At 39.9% G+C, this 22,367-nt stretch overlaps 1 protein-coding gene and 1 long non-coding RNA gene across 13 annotated transcripts in view; one reads left to right on the top strand and one right to left on the bottom strand.

Moving 5' to 3' along the window:
- Positions 1 to 13,951, top strand: part of TYRP1 (tyrosinase related protein 1) — a 201,386-nt gene extending 187,435 nt beyond the window's left edge. For 5 of the 12 annotated variants that reach the window (XM_039544315.1, XM_039544318.1, XM_039544316.1 and 2 more), the window contains 7 exons: positions 1,141 to 1,605; positions 3,791 to 4,113; positions 6,326 to 6,530; positions 7,625 to 7,792; positions 8,770 to 8,949; positions 10,509 to 10,655; positions 11,240 to 13,951. In XM_039544315.1, the coding sequence (XP_039400249.1) occupies positions 1,224 to 1,605; positions 3,791 to 4,113; positions 6,326 to 6,530; positions 7,625 to 7,792; positions 8,770 to 8,949; positions 10,509 to 10,655; positions 11,240 to 11,445 (1,611 nt within the window). In that variant the 5' untranslated portion in view covers positions 1,141 to 1,223 and the 3' untranslated portion in view covers positions 11,446 to 13,951. The other 7 variants (XM_039544310.1, XM_039544314.1, XM_039544312.1 and 4 more) reach the window with 4 other exon arrangements.
- The window catches only part of LOC120407940, a 79,802-nt gene that overhangs the window by 11,301 nt on the left and 46,134 nt on the right, over positions 1 to 22,367 (bottom strand). The gene's annotated exons all lie outside the window — the stretch shown is intronic.

Genomic DNA, 22,367 nt, shown 5'->3' with positions numbered 1-22,367 from the left:
GGCAGGAGTGATCTTGAAGCAACTTTAGCATATAACTCATTTTCAACAGATGAGATACATTGTGACTGATTGCTCAAAACTCCATAAAATTGAGTTATGAGCGTTTTTTATCCATCAACAGTCAGAGACATGCTAGGTTGAGTTATGGGTCACTTCCTGCAACTTGACTGAAGCTAACCTGAGGATGAGACCATGGTGCTGCATTGAGTGGCAATGATTGGATTTCACAGGAAGGGGAATATTACACTAGAAAAAGTAGCTCTGTCTTCCTTACAGTGGGACCATGGTGGCTCAGCAGGTTAATGATCAGCTGAACATGGACTATTTGCTGGTGTGATATTACAGCCTTTTGCTGTGTAAGTAACGTCCGTGTCCTTTGTTGTGGCCTGCCCTTTAAAATGTCATTCTTAGCATTTAAAGGAATATCATTAAACATAAGCTTTCTCCATTTTTTTTGTCTAAAGAATAGTCTGTTTTCAAAGAACCGTCCTTAAAAATAAAAGCCTCTACTGTTGCTCTGTTTTGATTTCAATTACTTGCCTCTGACCTTTGCTAAAACATGTAAAATCACAAGGAGATCAGCATGAAAGAAATCATATGCTGTTGAAATACTCAAAGCCTGGGGAAACTCATTGAAGTAGAAACAGATTAGAACGAGAGAGGGGGACGGGCCAAGCCAAGACCTGTTGGCAGAGCCAGGATTAACAAGCAGACAGAAACAGTTTAGTTCGGGGTAGGAGCAACTGTAGAACACACTGAGACAAAACAGAAGCTCAGCAAAGAGGTGCTCAGAGAGACAGCAAAAAGGTACAGGCAGTGGGTTTGGTAGCTTATTAACTGCAGAGTTTTCAGTGAAGGAGACAGTAAGAGCAGGGAAATACTAAATGCAGAACAAGAGAGGTAGATCAGTTTAATTCAGAAAAGGTGGAGGTAAGTCAAAGACCAGTAGAAATGCTTGGAATGAAGGTGTTAGTCCCTAACATTATTTAGTGATAGTGAAAGAATATCTGTCTGGAAGAAGTGCAATGAGAATTAGGGTTTGGGAAGCACTTTCAAGTCTGTGAGTGGAGGATCTGAGACTGAGGGGATAGTGTGGAGTTTTGTATCACTTTATCTCCTCCCTCTCTCTCTTTCCTTCAGTGTAGCTTGCGCTTCACAAGACAGAAGAGAACAGAGTGTGCTGGCAGCTGGCTTCTTCTTGCCACCTCTCCTGGATTATTATTATGCAGTACTCCATGCTGCTGAGCTTCTTCTCACCATTGCTCCTTACCCTACTCAGCCAAGCAAGAGCTCAGTTCCCTCGCCAATGTGCTACGGTTGATGCCTTGAGAAGTGGCGAGTGTTGTCCGGATTTGTCTCCAGTGTTCGGGCCTGGTACTGATCGCTGTGGTTCATCTTCAGGAAGGGGTCAGTGTGTACCAGTGATAGCAGACTCACGGCCCCATGGCCCACAGTACATGCATGATGGCCAAGATGACCGTGAGCAGTGGCCCTTACGCTTCTTCAACCGAACCTGCAGCTGCAATGGTAACTTCTCCAGTTATGACTGTGGGTCCTGCCGACCTGGCTGGAGTGGAGCTGCCTGTAACCAACAGATCCGCACAGGTAAGGGCATCGGAAATAGAGAAGAGACTCTGCTGGTCACTAGTGCTAAGTGTAAAGTGTATTTGGCTTCCTATTGCCTTTAAATAGTAAACTATCCCTGATACCAAATTTAGAAATCTATATTGCAACAGGACTGTTAAGCTGGGCTGTCAATTGAGCCAATAATGCCTTAGATTTTCAGAAGTGCTGAACACCCATGAATCCCAATGGAAGAAGCAGGTGCTCAGCACTTCTGAAAATCAGGCCCTAAATATACTGATAGTCATTAATAGTCAGTTTGAAATGCATTGCTAAGTAAGAATGGAGAGAGAATTCAGTAATATTTTCTCTTATTTAACTTTCTAAACTATGTAAATACTTTTAAGGTTTAAAAATCATTTAGTCATTGGATTTTTTTTAATGTTTAAATTGCTGGATTCTCTAAAAATGTATATGTGTGAGTGACCATAAACAGGAGTTTCTACCTAGACACCATGAATGACTCTATCTAGAGTGGATGAGATATGATAGATCTGTAATATAAGTAAGCAGTGGCTATTGCAAAAAAATCAACTGTTTTTATTTTCACCATAAAAGTAATGTTAAATACTCTGTACACTCCAAAACAAAGGTTAAAAATAAGGATTACAAACTGAAAATCTTTACAATTAAATTCCTGAAAGCAAGCTTAACTAAAGGACAAGAGACCCAAAAATCGTATTCAAACTTTATGCCTGAACAGGCAACCTGAAAGTAAAAGTTAACGCTCATTAATCAGGGCTTGCTGAAGACGATGGAGTTACATCAACTTATACCAACTGATCTGGCTCTAGCCCTTTACCAACTACTGAAAGTGACAAGAAACAGAAAAATAAACTTTTAACAGGCCCACACAGACCTCATGAAATAAACATGAGTTTATAGAATTGTAAAATTAACTGCTATAAGATCAGTTTAAAAACCATTATTAGTTATAGTTTGCACATCCATAATTGATACCACAAATAATTTTAAACTATAGGTTGATACAATAATATATTTTGAATTATATCTTTTTGTTGGCTCCAAAATATCTATTATAGTTTGTTGGATCAAACATTTTGAAATACAAATAATGTAGTGCATGTAACTAAATACAGTACCATTTCTAAAGAGTACCTTTGTGTTAGTGTGTATGTGTGGTATTTATATATATTAGTGTGTGTGAGTGTTTAGGGTTTCAGTTAAACTCACAAGAATCAAAATCACACTTTTCTGGATATGAAGTTACTGGGAGAAGTCTGCTGAAGACTAAGAGAAAACTCTGATTGACTTCAGTGGAGGCAGGATTTCATCCACTGTGTCCACAACTGACTGTGTATAGAAATGTAGTTGTTTTAGAATTCAGGATAGTTGTGATAACTAAAATGGGTGTCTGTTTCTGGAAATTAGAGGAACTTTTATCTGTGACTCAAGAGGTAACTTGACCTCTTTCCACCAGTAAATGGTGAAATTCTTCTCAACAGAGATATAATCCCGGTTTTTGCTTCTTATGCTCCTGCATTCTGCGGCAGAGATTCAACCAAAGTGATGGGCTTTTAAAACTGTTATAATACAATATGAGAAGGCAAAACTTTATAATGCAAAGGCTGGTATATAGCACTCTCTTATTTATGTTAAAGCGATACCATGAAAAATTATGTGTACTGGATTTACCTTTGAAGTGTGTCTGACAAAGAACTCACCCTTAAATATGTAGCTGCTATCAACTCTAAAAACAAACAAACAATAATAATAATAATTAATAAAAAGTAAGTATGTGATAACTCTTCCAAAAGCACCAGGGGCGGCTATAGGCATTTCGCTGCCCCAAGCACGGCAGGCAGGCTGCGTTCGGCGGCTTGCCTGAGGGAGGTCCGCTGGTCCTGAGGCTTCAGCGGACCTCCCGCAGCCGTGCCTGGCGTGCTGGGGCCTGGAGCCGCCACTGAAAAGCACTAACACAATCCTTTTTCCACCATATGCATTCATCCTAGTCATGGGCCAGATTCTCCTGCTCTTTCTCATGATGAGTAGCACCTTACCTCCAAAGTGACCCCAATTAAAATAACCAGGCTGCTTGAGGAAAAAGGTATTACTTATAATGAGTAAGGACAATAGAATCTGACCTTGTGAAATGAGATGTGGGTATTCCCTATCTTTATAACTGACTTCTGTTTAATCTTTAAAGTTAGGAGGAACCTTCTGGACCTGAGTGCGAGGGAAAGGAATGATTTTGTCAATGCCTTACACCAAGCCAAGGCTACAATACATCCTGATATTGTCATAGCCACCAGGAGACATGAGGAGATATTGGGACCTGATGGCAACACACCACAATTTGAAAATGTGTCAATTTATAACTACTTTGTGTGGTCCCATTATTACTCTGTCAGAAAGACTTTCCTTGGTGCAGGGCAGCAAAGTTTTGGAGGAGTGGATTTCTCTCATGAAGGACCAGCATTTCTCACTTGGCATAGGTATCATCTACTGCAGCTGGAGAGAGACATGCAGGTGAAGTTTGCCTTAATATTGAAATTGCTTTTGTTCATGTTCCATGCTGTCCAATTAAAGAGCAGACTGACTTCCCTCATATTCCAATGCAGAGATACATTGCGGATCTTTCTAGATGATTTCCATTACTCAATTTCAATTCCAGTATTATCAGACATATTAACATCATTTGATGGGGTTTAGGTTGCTAGGAGCATATAAAAAATAGAAACATTATTTCAAATATAGCAGTCTAAAACCATAACATTTGTCTCAAAACTTCCTTTAATAAAACAGCAGTATTCCCTGTACATTTCCTTTTAAATTCTGTAATTTATGCAATAAAGGCAATTGTTAATGATGCTTCTAAATCGTTGGGGCTGATAGTCGAAAGCAGGAATAATTCCAACAAAATCAATGGATTTGCAGTGTGAGATCAGAATCAAATCCTAGGCATGTGATTAGCTCAAACATCTAGAGAAAAGAGCAAAGCAGGAGATCCTATTATATAAATCAGTGGTTCTTCATCTTCCTCATTCTGTGGATCACATCATAAGAGAAAGAAAGATCTGTTTATGGACAATTGCTCGTCCCAGTGACTCAGTTCCCCGCTGCTTAATTCTCAAAATGTTTCAATATGTGGAGGAAAATCCATGGTTCATTGTTTGTCCATGGAATAGAATATGGGCACCATTGATATACAGAATCACATTAAGAACATAAGGAGTATGTAGATGTCTCACTCCCCAGTTCTCTTCACGTTTTTAATTTATGATTGCCTGCCTTATTAAAATTTCTGAGTGAAAAAATACACATATGGGAAAAACATAATTTCTTAAAATCCAAGGCGGGAAATAATCAAATTGAGTTTTCTGTGAGCAGTACACTTGGCAGTATGTGCTTTATATTTTGTGTTTGATTTCTAGCAAAATATTTGGTTGATTAGCTGTAGGTAATTCTGTCTTGTGTAGTTAATTGCAGATCTCTGAATCCCTCACATAGTGTTCTTGGGTTCATCAGAATGGAAAGGCAGGAGGAAATAGACTAAAAGCTTCAACATTACTTGTGTACATTCCAATCCCCAAATCCTATGTGTTATGTATCAGTAAGACGGATTTATAATACATGTGATAAATTAAATATCTTAATTTAAGGAGAGAGAAATGTTGCCAAAATAGACAGGTGTTTGAAGTAATTTAACTATCAATCCACAAGCTAAGCATTAATGACTAACTTGGAGATCATTGCTAGTCAGGTAATGACTGTCTACTGGCAATTCCTACTTGAAGTGGAATAGAACATCTCATCAGTAAAGACCCCATATTTTTAAAAAATAAAGGGAAAGTGAAAGAAAGAATAAATTAAGATAAATTAAGCCCCCTGAAAGGCTAAACCCACTTTGAAACCAGAAATTCCCCTGAAGTCAATAAAATTCCTGCATATGGAATCCTTGAAAAATCCTAGCCCTTACTGGGTTAATAAACTAATCTAGTATAGGTTAGTAAAGTAGGTCATTAGTGAAGTTAATTTGATGGAAATTGTGTCCTAGTGAATTTCACAAATTGCCCATCTCTAATCAGAATGGAACTGAATCGCAAACATTTAAAAAGCAAACCTCTTATCGTCTTTCCTACTACTCTTTAGTCCTGTAGTTCACTGAAGGCAATTTGCTTATATGTTTGCTTTGCTTGTCAAAAGCCAGTGCTATCAAGTTTGATTAGCCTTAAGTATATTTAATATTAAAATAGAATTGTTTGGAAAAATAGGACTGCGGTAATGTCTTATGGTTCTTATGGCTGTTTTCTAAAATACTTCAGGAAAGCATCAGGTTATGGATGAAATTAGATAACATATGCAGTGCTATTAATAAGAAAATTCAGTGACAGTGCAACAATTTGACTCTGAGTGCTATCAAAGGCCCAAATATAATAAACTGAGAAATTAAGGGGAAATATTTGTCTTTATTCTCTTTCAGTTATGGTAATCCTAGGGGTTTACAACAGCAGGTAAACATTTTTTGGACATGAGTGTGTGGGGGGGGGGGGTTGGTGTTTTTTTTAAGTTGATCAAACATAGCACTTTGATTTTGCTAATGAGGACATGTAGGATGGGATTCTCCAAAGCATCTATCAGTGGTGCCAGTGCTCTTAACTCACGTTGGAAAATCCCTCTCATTATGACTATTCCATTGTTCCAGTGAAAGCCCATATTAACATAGTGTTCCCATGGTTAGGATATGCTACAGGATCCCTCTTTTGCACTTCCCTATTGGAATTTTGCTACTGGTGGAAACACCTGCGATATTTGCACAGATGACTTGATGGGCGCTCGAAGCAATTTTGATGTCTCTCTTATAAGTCAGAACTCCATCTTCTCCCAGTGGCGTGTGCTCTGTGAAAACCTAGAAGACTATGATACCTTGGGAACCATTTGTAACAGTAAGTTTGTCTGCTGCCAGATTTTTTTTAAGCAAACAGTACTATAATAGTAAATAATCACAATCCTTTGCTTTTCAAATGCACTTTCCATCAGAGGATTGCAGAGTGTTTTGCAAGCATTAATGAATTAAGTCTCTCAACACCCCTATGAAGTAGGAAAGGATTTGTCTCCCAGTTTCACAGGCGAGCAAACTGAGGCACAGGGGGTTAAGCAGCTGCTCTGGAAACTTGTTCAGACCAGGGGAAACAGAAGAATTCATTCTGAACCTAGTCCTCTTACTCCCTTTCTTATGTGTTAGCTACAAGTATATCATTCCTGGAAGAACAACTAATATCGTTATATACATTTTGTTACCTTTGGCGCCTGAATGTGGTAGTGTCCACCTAGTTATTCCTTAGCTTTGGATATCTTCCAACTCACACAGACAACCATGCTCATAACACCTACATTTAAAGGGGAGAACACATAATACTGTACCCCAGGATGGGTAGAGTGTAGCAGGGACTGAACCTCAGATCTCTTTCTCTTAATACAAGAGCCTCTACTGCCTGACATTTTTTTTAAAAAAAAAAGGGCATTTGCTTAGCCAAGACTGTAGCCTGCTCATCAACTCTCTCTGTGGCCCGGCCACTATTCGAGGGAGACAGAGCACCATGCTGAGTGGTTTACAAGCACACTGAGCAAGATCATTGACTCCTGGCCCAGCCCCTTTGTTCAAAGGAATCACAAATCTACTCTATTAGGCTGCTGAAGATTCCCAACCACCTGCTCCCAGACCTGATGAAGTGAGGGGGATTTCAGGAGCAGGAAGGGAGTGTGAATGGAATGTGTTACACTCCATCTATCTGCAGCCCTAAAGAACCATTGTGGCGTGTACAGGTGAGAGCAACACTGAATGCTCTAACATACACCTGCCCTCGACCTCCCAGAGGCCCAGGGGGCACATCGGTGGCTTTGAATAGTCTTTGCCCTCTCCCCAAATTGGATCCTGAATCAAGTCAAGTTTGGCCCATCCCAAGGATCTGGCCCACTGTTCCGCCAGAATGTTGCTTCATGCTTTATCATGCCTTTCTTTCTTCTCCCAACCCCCCAGGCACAGAAGGTGGTCCAATTCGAAGGAATCCTGCTGGAAATGTTGCCAGGCCAATGGTTCAGCGTCTCCCAGAACCACAGGATGTTGCTCTTTGTTTAGAAGTTGGTTTGTTTGACACTCCTCCTTTCTATTCCAATTCAACAGACAGTTTCCGTAATACAGTAGAAGGCAAGTACCAAAACTAAAAGTGCCCGGAACCAACACAAAATGGGTGAGGGGACTAGCCCATCACACTCACCAGTTTTCCCTGCAGTGGTGAATAGAAGTATTGGCTCTGGGATGGGACATTGGCCATTTAAATTGTTTTACTTTTGTTAGCTTAGTGGAGTGAATAACTGTCATAAATTTATGGATGATCCCTGAAGAATACCAGACTCTGTCTAGCACCCATATGTATGTATGTGCAAGGGAGCCTCACCTTTCCTTTGAGCCCATGTGAAGTGATTGAGAGCTGTGAACGCTCAGCATCTCTGGAAAAACTGGCCACCACTATCTAGTACCTAATGGATTTGGAGACCTATTTTTATACACCCAAGTTTGAAAAATTTGCCCTAGATTTATAAATTAGAGGAATTTTCATGATGATTTAAACCCTCTGACACATTTTTCAGATGTTAAGTGCTAGTGATGCTAGGAGAAATCTTAGACTACTACTCCAGAAGGTGGTTTTCCAAAGACAGTGTGTTGGCAGTCAATGTGTAAAAGACATGTGGAAAGTTGAAGTAACAGCTGGCCCATTAGGAAACATGGTAGCATCATCACACTTGTGTCAGCAGATAGTGGCTGCATTGATGGTTTCAATTATGTCCAGAGCCATTTAGAGCTGAAAACTATAGCTTCAGTGGCATGCTAGAAAATGATTTATTGTTGCCACTGTTGTGCTAGATCCCACTTTGCTCCCATGACACGCAGAGGCGAGCTCATTCCACACTCACAGCATTCGTTTGCAAAGATTATTTTGGTCTGAAAATGACATATTTTCAGGGTGTAGCAGCCACATATTTAAAATATCAATAGGTAGAGAAGGAGCAAATCAACTATATAAAACAAGACAACAGAGAAAATAGCATCCAGCCTAGATTGCTGCTTATGAAAAAGTTTTTCACTAGGATTTTCACTGCGTTCCTCTTTATTTGTATACACAGGCTACAGCGATCCTTCAGGGAAGTATGATCCGGCAGTTCGGAGTCTTCATAATTTGGCTCATCTGTTTTTGAATGGAACAGGGGGACAAACTCATTTATCTCCAAATGACCCTATTTTTGTCTTCTTGCACACGTTTACTGACGCTGTTTTTGATGAATGGCTGAGGAGACATAATCCTGGTGAGATGCATTAGTTTGTTATTTTATGAGTTTAGCAAAGTTGCTACCCATTCAGAATAGCTCAGCTGGATCTTGGTGGACAATGTGTACCCTCTGTAGTTAGGATGTGAAGGTGGAATAAATGTCAATTGCTTTCAACAACATTGGGATCTTTTTAGTAAAAGCTGCTCATTAAGGAGGGAATCCTACCCCACATTGAGCCTCCACCCTTTATGTGTGTGGAGGAATGTGGCTGGGGTAGGTCAGGCAAGAAACTTTTGCAAATATGTTGTATCTCAGAGAATGCAGGCAGATGAATCATGGAATCTACTGAAGCCTCAGGGTTCCACAATCATTCTGTGGCCTGGAACAAAGAATTTCTTCTTGTCTGCCCAAAGAATACCTCAGTGCACAGCCCAGCTATTCATTTTGAGTTACATTGTGATCTGCTGTTTCATGGATGTTCAAGGAAGACATGCAAAGACAACCCACCCACCCTTCATGACTCACGCAAGGGCCGATTTACAATTGCTGCGCCTGCTCCCTTCAGGAAGCAAATGAGCCAGAAAGGGGTTGGAATAAAGTAGGCAAGACTGGGGCCAGTGCACCAGGAGACAAATCTGTGCCACCCTAATGGACAGTGCAGAGAGCATTCACCCCCATCTACACAAAATAGGAGATTGTGCTTCACTTGGGGCAATGCAGCCCTCCATTACTCCTTACACAGGGATCTGTTGCAACCACACAACAGAGCCCTTTTTGTGCTGCTTCCCAAGAAGTGAGAGAGAATTTTCCATACACGTTTTGAGGGAGGCTATTCTACATCTTGATGGTACAGAGTGGTTACATAATTCACCCCAAGATCTTGTAACATTTCCCATGACAAAAAAAAAGAACTGCTCCAACTATAAAAACTGACTCCAACTGACCCTTTTAAAACTTGACTAGGTAGATCACACACTGCTATCCTAATACAGCAAGTGACAAATTCAAGGCCCCAGCCACTTAAATTTGGAACAAGACTGTGCAGTTAGTGTGCTATAACAGCTCACCTTTCAAAATCTTACAGTAACATTTAATGTTCAGAGTAACATCAAATGGCATAACAGAACTGTTCATTACTGTAGTAAAAGGTCTAGATCATGGCCCCAGAGATCCACCTATATGCTCATATCTCTTCTTGTACACGGGAAGAGATTGATCACTAGTTCCGTAAACATAGGCCTACACTTTCAGAAGAGATTAGTGATTTGGGATACCAACTTGAGACATTTTAAAGGGTCTGACTTTAAAGCCAGAGATTTCTGAAAAATCAGACCGTGTCTAAAGTTGGGACCCAAAATCACTAGTCACTTCTGAAAATGCACATTTGAATAATACTTTGTTTCATGCAGTTCTTCTGTCTCTTCAAATGTAATTTTTTGATCTCTGGTGCCACTGTGAAATAAAGGAAGGATACCTTAAATATTTTGTCCTCTCTGCCTGTTTTTAGACAAGTGTTCTCAAAATGCCCTGAATACAATTCGAATCACTTTCATTTTTATTTATTTATTAAAATGAAACCTTGTTTTCCAATTTAGATATTTCAATATACCCACTGGAGAATGCCCCTATAGGACATAACCGGCAATATAACATGGTGCCATTCTGGCCCCCAGTTACCAATAATGAGATGTTTGTTACTGCACCAGAAAACCTGGGCTACAGTTATGACGTTCAATGGCCAAGTAAGTAGTTAAAAGCTTCACTTTACTCTCATTGTGTCATCCTCTCTTCATTTTGTGTGTGTATGTGGGTTATTTAGCAAAGCTGATTTCAAATTTCAGAAATTTTAATTTGACACCATTTCAAAAGGTTGTTTACCTGTCCAAAGTTGGCTTTTAAAGGACTCATATTTGGACTATTGTACCATACTATTATACCCTGTGCATGCAATTAATTATAAACAGAGATGGGCCTGAACCAAAGATCTAAATTTGGACAATCCCCAAGCTTTGAGGAAGTTCTGATCTAGAGCCAAACTTTAGCCCTGATCCACACACAAGTAAACCTGTATGCCTGTGTGGAATTCCAGTAAGGTCAGTTGGTTCTGCATGGGTTCATGGGTCTGCCTATATAAATCAGATTTAAAAAAAAAAGTCTTTGTAGCTTGGGCCCATCTTAAGTCTATAATGAAAGACACTGAAGTGGACCTGACCTTAAGCATTTTGTTACATAATGATGGATATTGAGATCTGATCTAATCTTCAGCTGTATCTCTTGAGGCTTAACTTTTTTTTCTCTCTCTGTCTTCCTGCTTCCTTTCCACTAGGCCGGGCTCTGCAGGTCACAGAGATCATAACTATTGCAATAGTGACTGCATTGATTCTGGTTGCAATTATTTTTGCTGGTGCTACATGTATTGTACACGCTAGGAAAAACAAGGATGAACTGCATCAGCCTCTTCTCACTGACCAGTATGAGCGGTATTCAGATGATTATGATAGCATACCAACCCCAAGCCAGTCTGTGGTTTGAAGAGATGGGTTTTTTTTACCTGCATCTAACAGAATCTATTTCTTCTGCTGTATTTTATAAATGCCAATAACTGATCTGCTCTAAAATAAAGCACAAAAAGTGTCAATTGTATTGATATATTTGCTCCAACTCCAATCTCCTCTTTCATCACATTCCAGGACCAGTATATCACCTTTGAAATATCAAGTGCTTATCTTGATAGACTCTCACTAATTTCCCAACCTTCACCTTATAGCTTCCGTTATCCATATTCCTGAATAAGAGTAGTGATTTTCTAAATTGTCCAGTACCAGTAACTGGGAGTAACAACTTGCCTTTCCTGTATTCTGTGTAGAAGCCTTTTCACAGGTGTACCTGAATGAACGTAGGGCCTGATTCTGCCATTCTTAGTCATATTGAATACTAACTTACTCCACAAGTCAATTCCCTTAGCTGACTGGAGTAAGGCAGTGTGCTACAATGGATATGGCCCTGAACTAGGACTTAGGAGACCTGAGATCTCTTCCCAGCTCTACCACTGACATGTTGAGTAACCTTAGGCATGATGCTTTGCTTCTTTGTGGCTCATTTTCTCCACTATAAAATGGAGATAATGATTCTTCCTGTGTAAAGTGCTTTGAGTTCTAATAAAAAGAAATCATAGCTTGGTATTATTAGGAGGAAGAGTAAGGGTAGCAGAATTAGGTCTTAAAAATAGAATTGCTTTTGTCATTAAGAGAGAGATTATCAAACGCAGAAGGAGAGCTTAGGTGCCTAACTCCCATTTGTGCCTTTGAAACTCTCCCTTTAACTTTAGGCATTAAAATCATGTCTGTTATCTTATGGCTAATTCTTATATATGCTAATGGATTTTAACATTTGAATTCTCCCCTGCTAAATTTATGGAAGGAATGAAAATCCTGGTTAACATCTCTGGAGTGCCTAAATAATTCTATCATTCTCTGAGCTTTAATTAGAGCTGGTCAAAAATTTTCCAACAATTTTTTTTTCATTTGAAAATGTAGTTTTGTTAAAATCAGTGGGAAAATGACTATTTTTTTTACTACTTTTATGATTGTTCCAAAGTGACACTTTGAAAGAAAATATTTTCATTCGAACTCAAATGTTTAGCTTCAGGATGCCAATTTGAAACTAAATGTTTCTTTTCAAACTGACACTTTGACTTAAAATCTTATTATAATGTTGTTTAAGTAAAAATGTCAATTCAAAACAAAAAAGTTGGGCTCATATGTACAGTTCATTTTGACATTTCTTTTTGAAAATGTTGGAAGGAATCAGTTGTAAAATGGCCAGAAAATCCCCTCTACTGTGCAGGACGGAGGAGAGTAAAGTAGCAGAACTCCAGCTAACATGAATCTCGGCCTGTGAAGACTTCCCTGCAGAGCTTGAGATATCTAGTTTATTGCAGGTCATGCTGTGTGCCCCCTCCATAGGCCGGCAAACCACTGGCCTTATGGGACGAGGCCTCTGACCTACCTAAGTGACAGATCAAAGAGTAATTTTTTACCTTCTGTCGGTTTGTCCAAGGAAGGTTGGAGGATTCCCTAGTTCCTAATTCATTACATTATATTATGATATATATAATCTTAGGGAGAAAAAATAAAAAAGGGTGTGAGAAAGGTTTTGATTTTGAGCCCTGCATGTTCATTACAGCTAGTTAAATATCACATAGGAACAGAACCTGGGGTCCTGATCCTTTGGGACCTTTGAAAGTCATCAGGAGAGTTTCCATTGACTTCAGTGGTTATTCCTGTTGAACTAGGGAACTGCACATGTACATAGCTGCAATATGGTGAATGAGATGCCCCTAATATAAAGGACAGAACTGGTTATAGGATTCCCAACTATAGTTTTTATTCCTTGGTGCCATTTTCTAGCTATTATCATTAATGAAACATTCACTGGTCCTTTATTCTGAATGGTTAATAATAGGCATCATTAGGCATCACATGGTTATGTTGTGTTATAAAAGCTTTATTTAGTAAAGAATTATTCTTTCTTCATCTGAATTAGTTCATTCATCTTTACTATATACATAATAATGGAAATATCAATCTTATTTTCTGCGGAGTAAACCAGCAGCATCTGAATGAAACACATCATCCTCTAGTCTTATTGCTCCATGTACCAATCATACTATTGCTGTATAAGTATTCTGCATCTCCTGTTATAACACTGATTTTTGTAAGTCTTGATTTTTTTCATTGCATTTAATTGATGAAGCTTATCCTTATTTTAAGACAATTTAAAAGCAGAATGAAGTTCTGGGGATGAAATTTACCACTCTCTGTTCTGATTGTAGTATCAGGCATTGCATGGAAAAACTTCATAGAATAAAAACCGTTAATGACAACTGTTTAGTCTGAGTTGAACCAACAAAAATAGAAATTACATTTTATTTTCTAAAGGCAAATGCGGGGAGAAAATGTTTATTTATGTTACAGTAGCACCCAAGGCTTCCAGAGAGAATGCTGACTCCATTATTCAAGGGGCTTGTCAAGGTTCCTTCCCCGCTCTGGACTTTAGAGTACAGATATGAGGACCTGCATGTGAACCCCTAAACTGAATTACCATCTTAGATCTGGTTTTGCTGCCACCACTCCCAAATACTAACTCCCTTCCCTGGATAGTCTTGAGAGACTTATTCACCAAGTTCCTGGTGAACACCAATCCAACCCCTTGGATCTTAACACAAGGAGAATTTAACCATCCCCCCTCCTTTCCCCCACCAATTCCTGGTGAGTCCAGATCCAATCCTCCTGGATCTTAAAACAAGGAAAAATCAATCAGGTTCTTAAAAAGAAGGCTTTTAATTAAAGAAAGATAGATAAAAATCATCTCTGTAAAATCAGGATGGAAAATAACTTTACAGGGTAATCAGATTCATAGAGCCCAGAGGAACCCCCTCTAGCCTTAGGTTCAAAGTTACAGCAAACAGAGGTAAATCCTCTTAGCAAAAAGGAACATTTACAAGTTGAGAAAACAAAGATAAAACTAACACGCCTTGCCTGGCTGTTACTTACAAGTTTGAAATATGAGAGACTGGTTCAGAAAGATTTGGAGAGCCTGGATTGATGTCTGATCCCTCTTAGTCCCAAGAGCGAACAACACCAAAACAAAGAGCACAAACAAAAGCCTTCCCCCCACCAAGATTTGAAAGTATCTTGTCCCCTTATTGGTCCTTTGGGTCAGGTGTCAGCCAGGTTACCTGAGCTTCTTAACCCTTTACAGGTAAAAGGATTTTGGTGTCTCTGGCCAGGAGGGATTTCATGGTATTGTATACAGGAGGGCTGTTCCCTTTCCTTTATAGTTATGACAGGGCTGTACAAGCATATAAGCAGATATGATTGCCACAGAGAGTTTGCAGTATAATTAAAGGCAAGGCACAGAAGAAATTGCAACAAATTGAAAAGAAAGGAGGATAACAATAAGATCATATGATTAATGACTAGTGGGCTTCATGAGCCTATAGTCAAGATGCTTATTTCAAATGGAGCACAAAACTCTAACAGGCTTCACTAAATATTTTTCTTTATTATACAAAAATCCCCACCTCTCCCAAAACACACACAGAGCAGTCATATGTTTTGTTCAAAAAAGAAATCAATTGTATAATCTGAGTGAACATAAAAGAGAGAAGTATCTTTCAAATAATATAATTCCCATTTCATTTTGCTCCTGAACTGACCTCCTTAACAATCAGGTTGATACACATATCAACAATTTGGTATTGGGTATCTCAGATAACTGTTCGTTCAATCATTTTCAGATTTAAGCTGCCATTACATAGTTAAGGTCCTTAAATATATATCTATATTTAACTTATTACCACAAGATGGCATTTTTGAGCACATTTCAGCTTATTTTCTTCTAACACAATGAATCATGGAAGATGTTCAGGTGGTGTGCAGTTTATTTCCTCTTTAATTATCTACTGAAGTTTTTCCAACTTTCAAAGAGAGGGAATATAATTTTTCATTCTGAGAAGAGGAAACAGGCTTTCTAATTTGCATTGCTGTATTTCCAATCCTATTGTTCAGTGACTCTTTTTTCTTTCTGGGGGCACTGTTTGTATGATAAATTGTTTGTTCTGGTTCATATGTTCTTTCATTATTAAAAACTAGAATTCCTTAAACCAGTAATAAATATCTTTAAAATATGTAGTAAATATTCCTTTTAGTTCCTGTTTCATCTGTAATCACCAGTCCACCAATGTAAAGAAAATTAATTTAATAGAGATAGCAAAAATAAAATCTTAAACTTGGTTTTAAGTACATTAAATAGTAAGAGGCAGTAAATTAGTGTAATGCTTTCTTTTTAATCCCAGCATCTAAGAGTCAGAAGGAGACACCGGGCTGCTAGGTCCTGATATTAGAGATTTATGATCTGAAGTTTTCTTATTAATGTTACAGCTTCTAATACTTCCATTTAGCAGCATCAGAAGATAATTCATCATCTGGGTAAAACATTGCTTCTTCTATATATTAAGAATTAAGATGCTTGACATTATATACAACTAGGATGAAGTGGCTGGATATCCAAGACATTCTATTTAATTCTGGGGAACAAGGTCTTGAATTTGGGCTCTTGCTGAGGTTTGATATAGGAGGTTTGGTTTGAGCTTCCAGATACCTGAAGACAGCCAGGTGTACAGCAACCCCAGGGACTGTTTTAAATTACACAGCCTGTGAGGCTCCCAGGAGAGCCACCCAGCCACACACAATAGTTGGAACACAGTATGTTCTGGACATACCTCTTTCTGCTCCCAGCTTACCCTGTTCCGCCCTTTACATTGGGATGTGTGAAGGACAAACCTATACCATTGAGGAATCATTCTTGTGCCAAAAGTAAGACTAAAACCAAGGAAAGGAATAAAGAAAGCTCAAAGCATTATACAAATCATAACTGTGCAGTAGATATTTGTTAACTGAAACATCAGGAGATGTTGCTGCAGGCTAAAATTACAAAAAGAAATTCAGAAAACAGACTTAACCATGTTTGATTCATTCATATTTTCTGAATAAAGAGTTTTATTCACACATCCTATCATTAATCCAATGAGTGTTACAGAGCTATTGCTTTAACTCCTTCTACAAATATTTCCTTTCATGGGGATTATTTGCTTTCTTAGGTTTATTCGTTTACATTTTCATGGACATTAAGGTGTCCTTCTGTTTGTGTTTGGGGGTTACTTGCTGTGTGCTGAGCTTGTGTTGGTCAGTCTGTTTGTTTGTTTGGTTGTTTGAGGGACCGTGTGCTCTGGCTGGCAGTTGGAGGCAGGTTTGAAAGCTCGAAGCCTCTGGTAATTGGCTGAGCCTTAATCAGTGGGCGGGGCATTCACTCAGGCCAGGGCTTTATAAAGCCGCGCACAAGCGACCAGGGGCTGCTAACAGGGAGTTTCGCAAGGGAGTTTGGAAGGGGAGTGGGAAGGGAGTGGGAGTCCCTCGCCAGCCATAACCCCTTCCCTGTGCCCCCCCCCAAAACCTGTAAACCGAACCACATTCCAAAACTCCTTTCTGTAAACCACCTTTCCACTAACTAGAAGACAATGCAGGCAGAAGCCCAGCAGCAGAATGGGGACTATCCAGTTTATTGCGCTGAGTGTTGCATGTATGATTACCTGCCCTGTGGGCGAGTGGCGTATGTGTGCAGTCGGTGCAAGAAGCTCCTGGCCCTCAGAGACCATGTACGGACTTTGGAGGCCAGGGTGGCGGAACTGGAGGAGCTGAGAGAGGCAGAGAGGTATGTTGATGAGGCTTTCCGGGACACTGTAGAATTGTCCCACCTCTGCTCAGACAGCTCCTGTGTTGTTGAGGAGGAAGAACGGCCCAGGGAAGTAGAGCAGTCGATGGGAGCAGAGGGAAACCTTCCCGTAGTTGGGACCCTCCTTCCAGATGGTGCTGGGGTTGCCTCTCGCACTGAGGTTGCCTCTCCGGGGGAGGGAACTCCAGTTTCTAGGAAAAGGCAGGTGTTAGTAATGGGAGATTCGATTATTAGAAATGTAGATAGCTGGGTCTGTGATGACTGGGAGAACCGTATGGTGACTTGCCTGCCTGGTGCAAAGGTTGCGGATCTCTCGAGGCATCTAGATAGACTTATGTGTAGTGCTGGGGAGGAGCCGGTGGTCGTGGTACATGTAGGTACCAATGACATAGGTAAGGGTAGGAGAGATGTCCTGAAAGCCAAATTTAGGCTGCTAGGGAAGAGACTGAAATCCAGGACCTCTATGGTGGCATTTTCAGAAATGCTCCCAGTTCCACGCGCAGGGCCAGGTAGACAGGCAGAGCTTCAGAGTCTCAATGCATGGATGAGACGATGGTGTAGAGAGGAGGGGTTCACATTCATTAGGAACTGGGGAAACTTCTGGGATGGGAGGAGCCTATACAGGAGAGATGGGCTCCACCTAAACCAAAGTGGAACCAGACTGCTGGCACTAAACATTAAAAAGGTTGTAGAGCAGTTTTTAAACTAGGAGATGGGGGAAAGCCGACTGCTGCAGAGGAGCGTGTGGATCGGACACAGACTTCTCTTAGGGGAGAGTCTGATGATAGAGAATCTCCAGGTTATAGTCAGGAGCAGAGGACTGAAAAGTATAATGTAAGGGCCGGATCAGATGATAAACAGTCACATAAAAAAGAATCTGGCACATCAGAAAAAGGCAGGCTAATAAACAGGGACAAGTTTTTAAAGTGCTTGTACACAAATGCCAGAAATCTAAATAATAAGATGGGTGAACTAGAGTGCCTTGTGATAAAGGAGGATATAGATATAATAGGCATCACAGAAACCTGGTGGACTGAGAGCAATCAATGGGACACAATCATTCCGGGGTACAAAATATATCGGAAGGACAGAACAGGTCGTGCAGGGGGAGGAGTGGCACTATATGTGAAAGAAAGTGTAGATTCAAATGAAGTAAAAATCTTAAGCGAATCCACATGTTCCATATAGTCTCTATGGATAGAAATTTCATGCTCTAGTAAAAATATAACATTAGGGATCTATTATCGACCACCTGACCAGGACAGTAATAGTGATGATGAAATGCTAAGGGAAATTAGAGAGGCTATCAAAATTAAGAACACAATAATAGTGGGGGATTTCAATTATCCCCATATTGACTGGGAACATTTCACTTCAGGACGAAATGCAGAGATAAAATTTCTCGATACTTTAAATGACTGCTTCATGGAGCAGCTGGTACGGGAACCCACAAGGGGAGAGGCAACTCTAGATTTAATCCTGAGTGGAGCGCAGGAGCTGGTCCAAGAGGTAACTATAGCAGGTCCGCTTGGAAATAGTGACCATAATACAATAGCATTCAACATCCCTGTGGTGGGAAGAACACCTCAACTGCCCAACACTGTGGCACTTAATTTCAAAAGGGGGAACTATACAAAAATGAGGGGGTTAGTTAGACAAAAGTTAAAAGGTACAGTGACTAAAGTGAAATCCCTGCAAGTTGCATGGGCCCTTTTTAAAGACACCATAATAGAGGCCCAACTTCAATGTATACCCCAAATTAAGAAAAACAATAAAAGAACTAAAAAAGAGCCACCATGGCTTAACAACCATGTAAAAGAAGCAGTGAGAGATAAAAAGACTTCCTTTAAAAAGTGGAAGTCAAATCCTAGTGAGGCAAATAGAAAGGAGCACAAACACTGCCAACTTAAGTGCAAGAGTGTAATAAGAAAAGCCAAAGAGGATTTGAAGAACAGCTAGCCAAAAACTCCAAAGGTAATAACAAAATGTTTTTTAAGTACATCAGAAGCAGGAAGCCTGCTAAACAACCAGTGGGGCCCCTTGATGATCAAAATACAAAAGGAGCGCTTAAAGACGATAAAGTCATTGCGGAGAAACTAAATGGATTCTTTGCTTCAGTCTTCATGGCTGAGGATGTTAGGGAGATTCCCAAACCTGAGCTGGCTTTTGTAGGTGACAAATCTGAGGAACTGTCACAGATTGAAGTGTCACTAGAGGAGGTTTTGGAATTAATTGATAAACTCAACATTAACAAGTCACTGGGACCAGATGGCATTCACCCAAGAGTTCTGAAAGAACTCAAATGTGAAGTTGCGGAACTATTAACTAAGGTTTGTAACCTGTCCTTTAAATCGGCTTCGGTACCCAATGACTGGAAGTTAGCTAATGTAACACCAATATTTAAAAAGGGCTCTAGGGGTGATCCCGGCAATTACAGACCGGTAAGTCTAACGTCAGTACTGGGCAAATTAGTTGAAACAATAGTAAAGAATAAAATTGTCAGACACATAGAAAAACATAAACTCTTGAGCAATAGTCAACATGGTTTCTGTAAAGGGAAATCGTGTCTTACTAATCTATTAGAGTTCTTTGAAGGGGTCAACAAACATGTGGACAAGCGGGATCTGGTGGACATAGTGTACTTAGATTTCCAGAAAGCCTTTGACAAGGTCCCTCACCAAAGGCTCTTACGTAAATTAAGCTGTCATGGGATAAAAGGGAAGGTCCTTTCATGGATTGAAAACTGGTTAAAGGACAGGGAACAAAGGGTAGGAATCAATGGTAAATTCTCAGAATGGAGAGGGGTAACTAGTGGTGTTCCCCAAGGGTCAGTCCTCGGACCAATCCTATTCAATTTATTCATAAATGATCTGGAGAAAGGGGTAAACAGTGAGGTGGCAAAGTTTGCAGATGATACTAAACTGCTCAAGATAGTTAAGACCAAAGCAGATTGTGAAGAACTTCAAAAAGATCTCACAAAACTAAGTGATTTGGCAACAAAATGGCAAATGAAATTTAATGTGGATAAATGTAAAGTAATGCACACTGGAAAAAATAACCCCAACTATACATACAACATGATGGGGGCTAATTTAGCTACAACGAGTCAGGAAAAAGATCTTGGCGTCATCGTGGATAGTTCTCTGAAGATGTCCACGCAGTGTGCAGAGGCGGTCAAAAAAGCAAACAGGATGTTAGGAATCATTAAAAAGGGGGGACATGATAGAGGTATATAAAATCATGAGTGATGTTGAGAAAGTGGATAAGGAAAAGTTATTTACTTATTCCCATAATACAAGAACTAGGGGTCACCAAATGAAATTAATAGGCAGCAGGTTTAAAACAAATAAAAGGAAGTTCTTCTTCACGCAGCGCACAGTCAACTTGTGGAACTCCTTACCTGAGGAGGTTGTGAAGGCTAGGACTATAACAATGTTTAAAAGGGAACTGGATAAATTCATGGTGGCTAAGTCCATAAATGGCTATTAGCCAGGATGGGTAAGAATGGTGTCCCTAGCCTCTGTTCGTCAGAGGATGGAGATGGATGGCAGGAGAGAGATCACTTGATCATTGCCTGTTAGGTTCACTCCCTCTGGGGCACCTGGCATTGGCCACTGTCAGTAGACAGATACTGGGCTAGATGGACCTTTGGTCTGACCCAGTACGGCCTTTTTTATGTTCTTATGTTCTGGAAGAAAATGTTAATGACTGAGAACCACTATGGAAAAATAGAGAGGAAATCAGTAGGCGTAAATGTTCACTGTGGCTTTTACTCTCTAGATGTCAGTGCAATAGTAGAAGGTATAAAGTCATATCAGTCATGAAAGTTGAGGTTGAATTAAAATGAATGTAAAGGAGCGAAGTCACTTATGAATATATGTAAAGATAGGTCCAAATTTTGTTTTCAGTTACACCACTGGCTACATGGAATGACTACAAGGAAGTCCGGTTTCTATGGGCTGGGCTGTGCTTTCGTGGCTACATTCTGCAACCCAGAGCTCCTGTGGTGCACAGATACTACTTAAGAAGGTGCAGCATGTGGTCCTTTCTGAGGCCAGTAAGCTCTGCTAGCCAGAGATGAAAGGAGATAGGACCATGGTACAGCTTCTTCCTAGACCCTTTTGGAAAGGCTAGCAGGTGTGAGGGCACAACCACAAGCTGTCTTTGAGGAAATGCAATGGCTTTTATAGAGTCTTGGTGGCTACAGCCCTCTTCTTATAGGGGCATAAGAATAGAAGACACCTTTAAGTATGCATGTACCGGTTGGCCACAATCTTGCCTGATAAGGGAACACAAACAATGCCATGTAACTGATCTGACCAACCTGAAGCAAGCAACACTGCTTGGTTTTAAAATACATGTGACAAGTCTATACACTGAAAACTGTGAGAAAGATATTAGCCAAATAAATTTGAATAATAAATAAATTCTGAGAAATAAGGATATGCTTACAGACACTCTACTGTCAGGAAAAGGAGGTAAAATCATTAAGTTAATTATTGCTAATTCTTCAATCAGGCAAAATTCACCCCTATGCTGAAGGAAAGCACAAAGTCTTATCTCCACTTGAGTACTTGGAAGATAATTTAAAAAGGCCTTATATTATTGATTGCATGGGCTTCATGCAAGCCCTCTGCATGGGGTGAATTTCACCTACACTTTGTGGAAAGTTTTTATAAAACCGTTTTTCTGACAAAAATGGTTTTTCATCATAACAAAGATTTTCCCATGAAAATTTTCATTTGACAGAATGTTTCTAGTTTGCATTAAAAAAACTTAAACTTAACTTTTGCTAGTGGAAGTTAGAAAAGGAAAAGGGGGAAGGAAAGCAAAAATGGGAAAGATGGAAACCCCCAAACTGATTTTTTTTCTTTTGCAGAAAATTTGGAAAATACCAGATGTGACCCAGCTCTTATGTGGCCCTTACCCTCTCCGATATTTTGCTGGCTCTCTGATTCAAACTACCCGATGCTCAATAGCTCTACATTCATTTGTCTTGTTTCTATTAGGAGGTAGTCTCTCAAAAAAGAGCTTCTCTCCAAAATATCCATACCATGGCAAGCTCCCTTTAATTGTCTGAGCCCTACACATTCAATCTCTTGACACCATCCCCACCTGCAGATAAAGAATGTTGCTGTTTTTCTGAAATGTTTTCAAAC

This window comes from Mauremys reevesii, linkage group 6 (genome assembly GCF_016161935.1).
Source record: "Mauremys reevesii isolate NIE-2019 linkage group 6, ASM1616193v1, whole genome shotgun sequence".
Classification (NCBI taxonomy): domain Eukaryota; kingdom Metazoa; phylum Chordata; order Testudines; family Geoemydidae; genus Mauremys; species Mauremys reevesii.
Note: the sequence above shows the minus strand (reverse complement) of the source record. Positions and strands in the feature narration are given on the sequence as shown.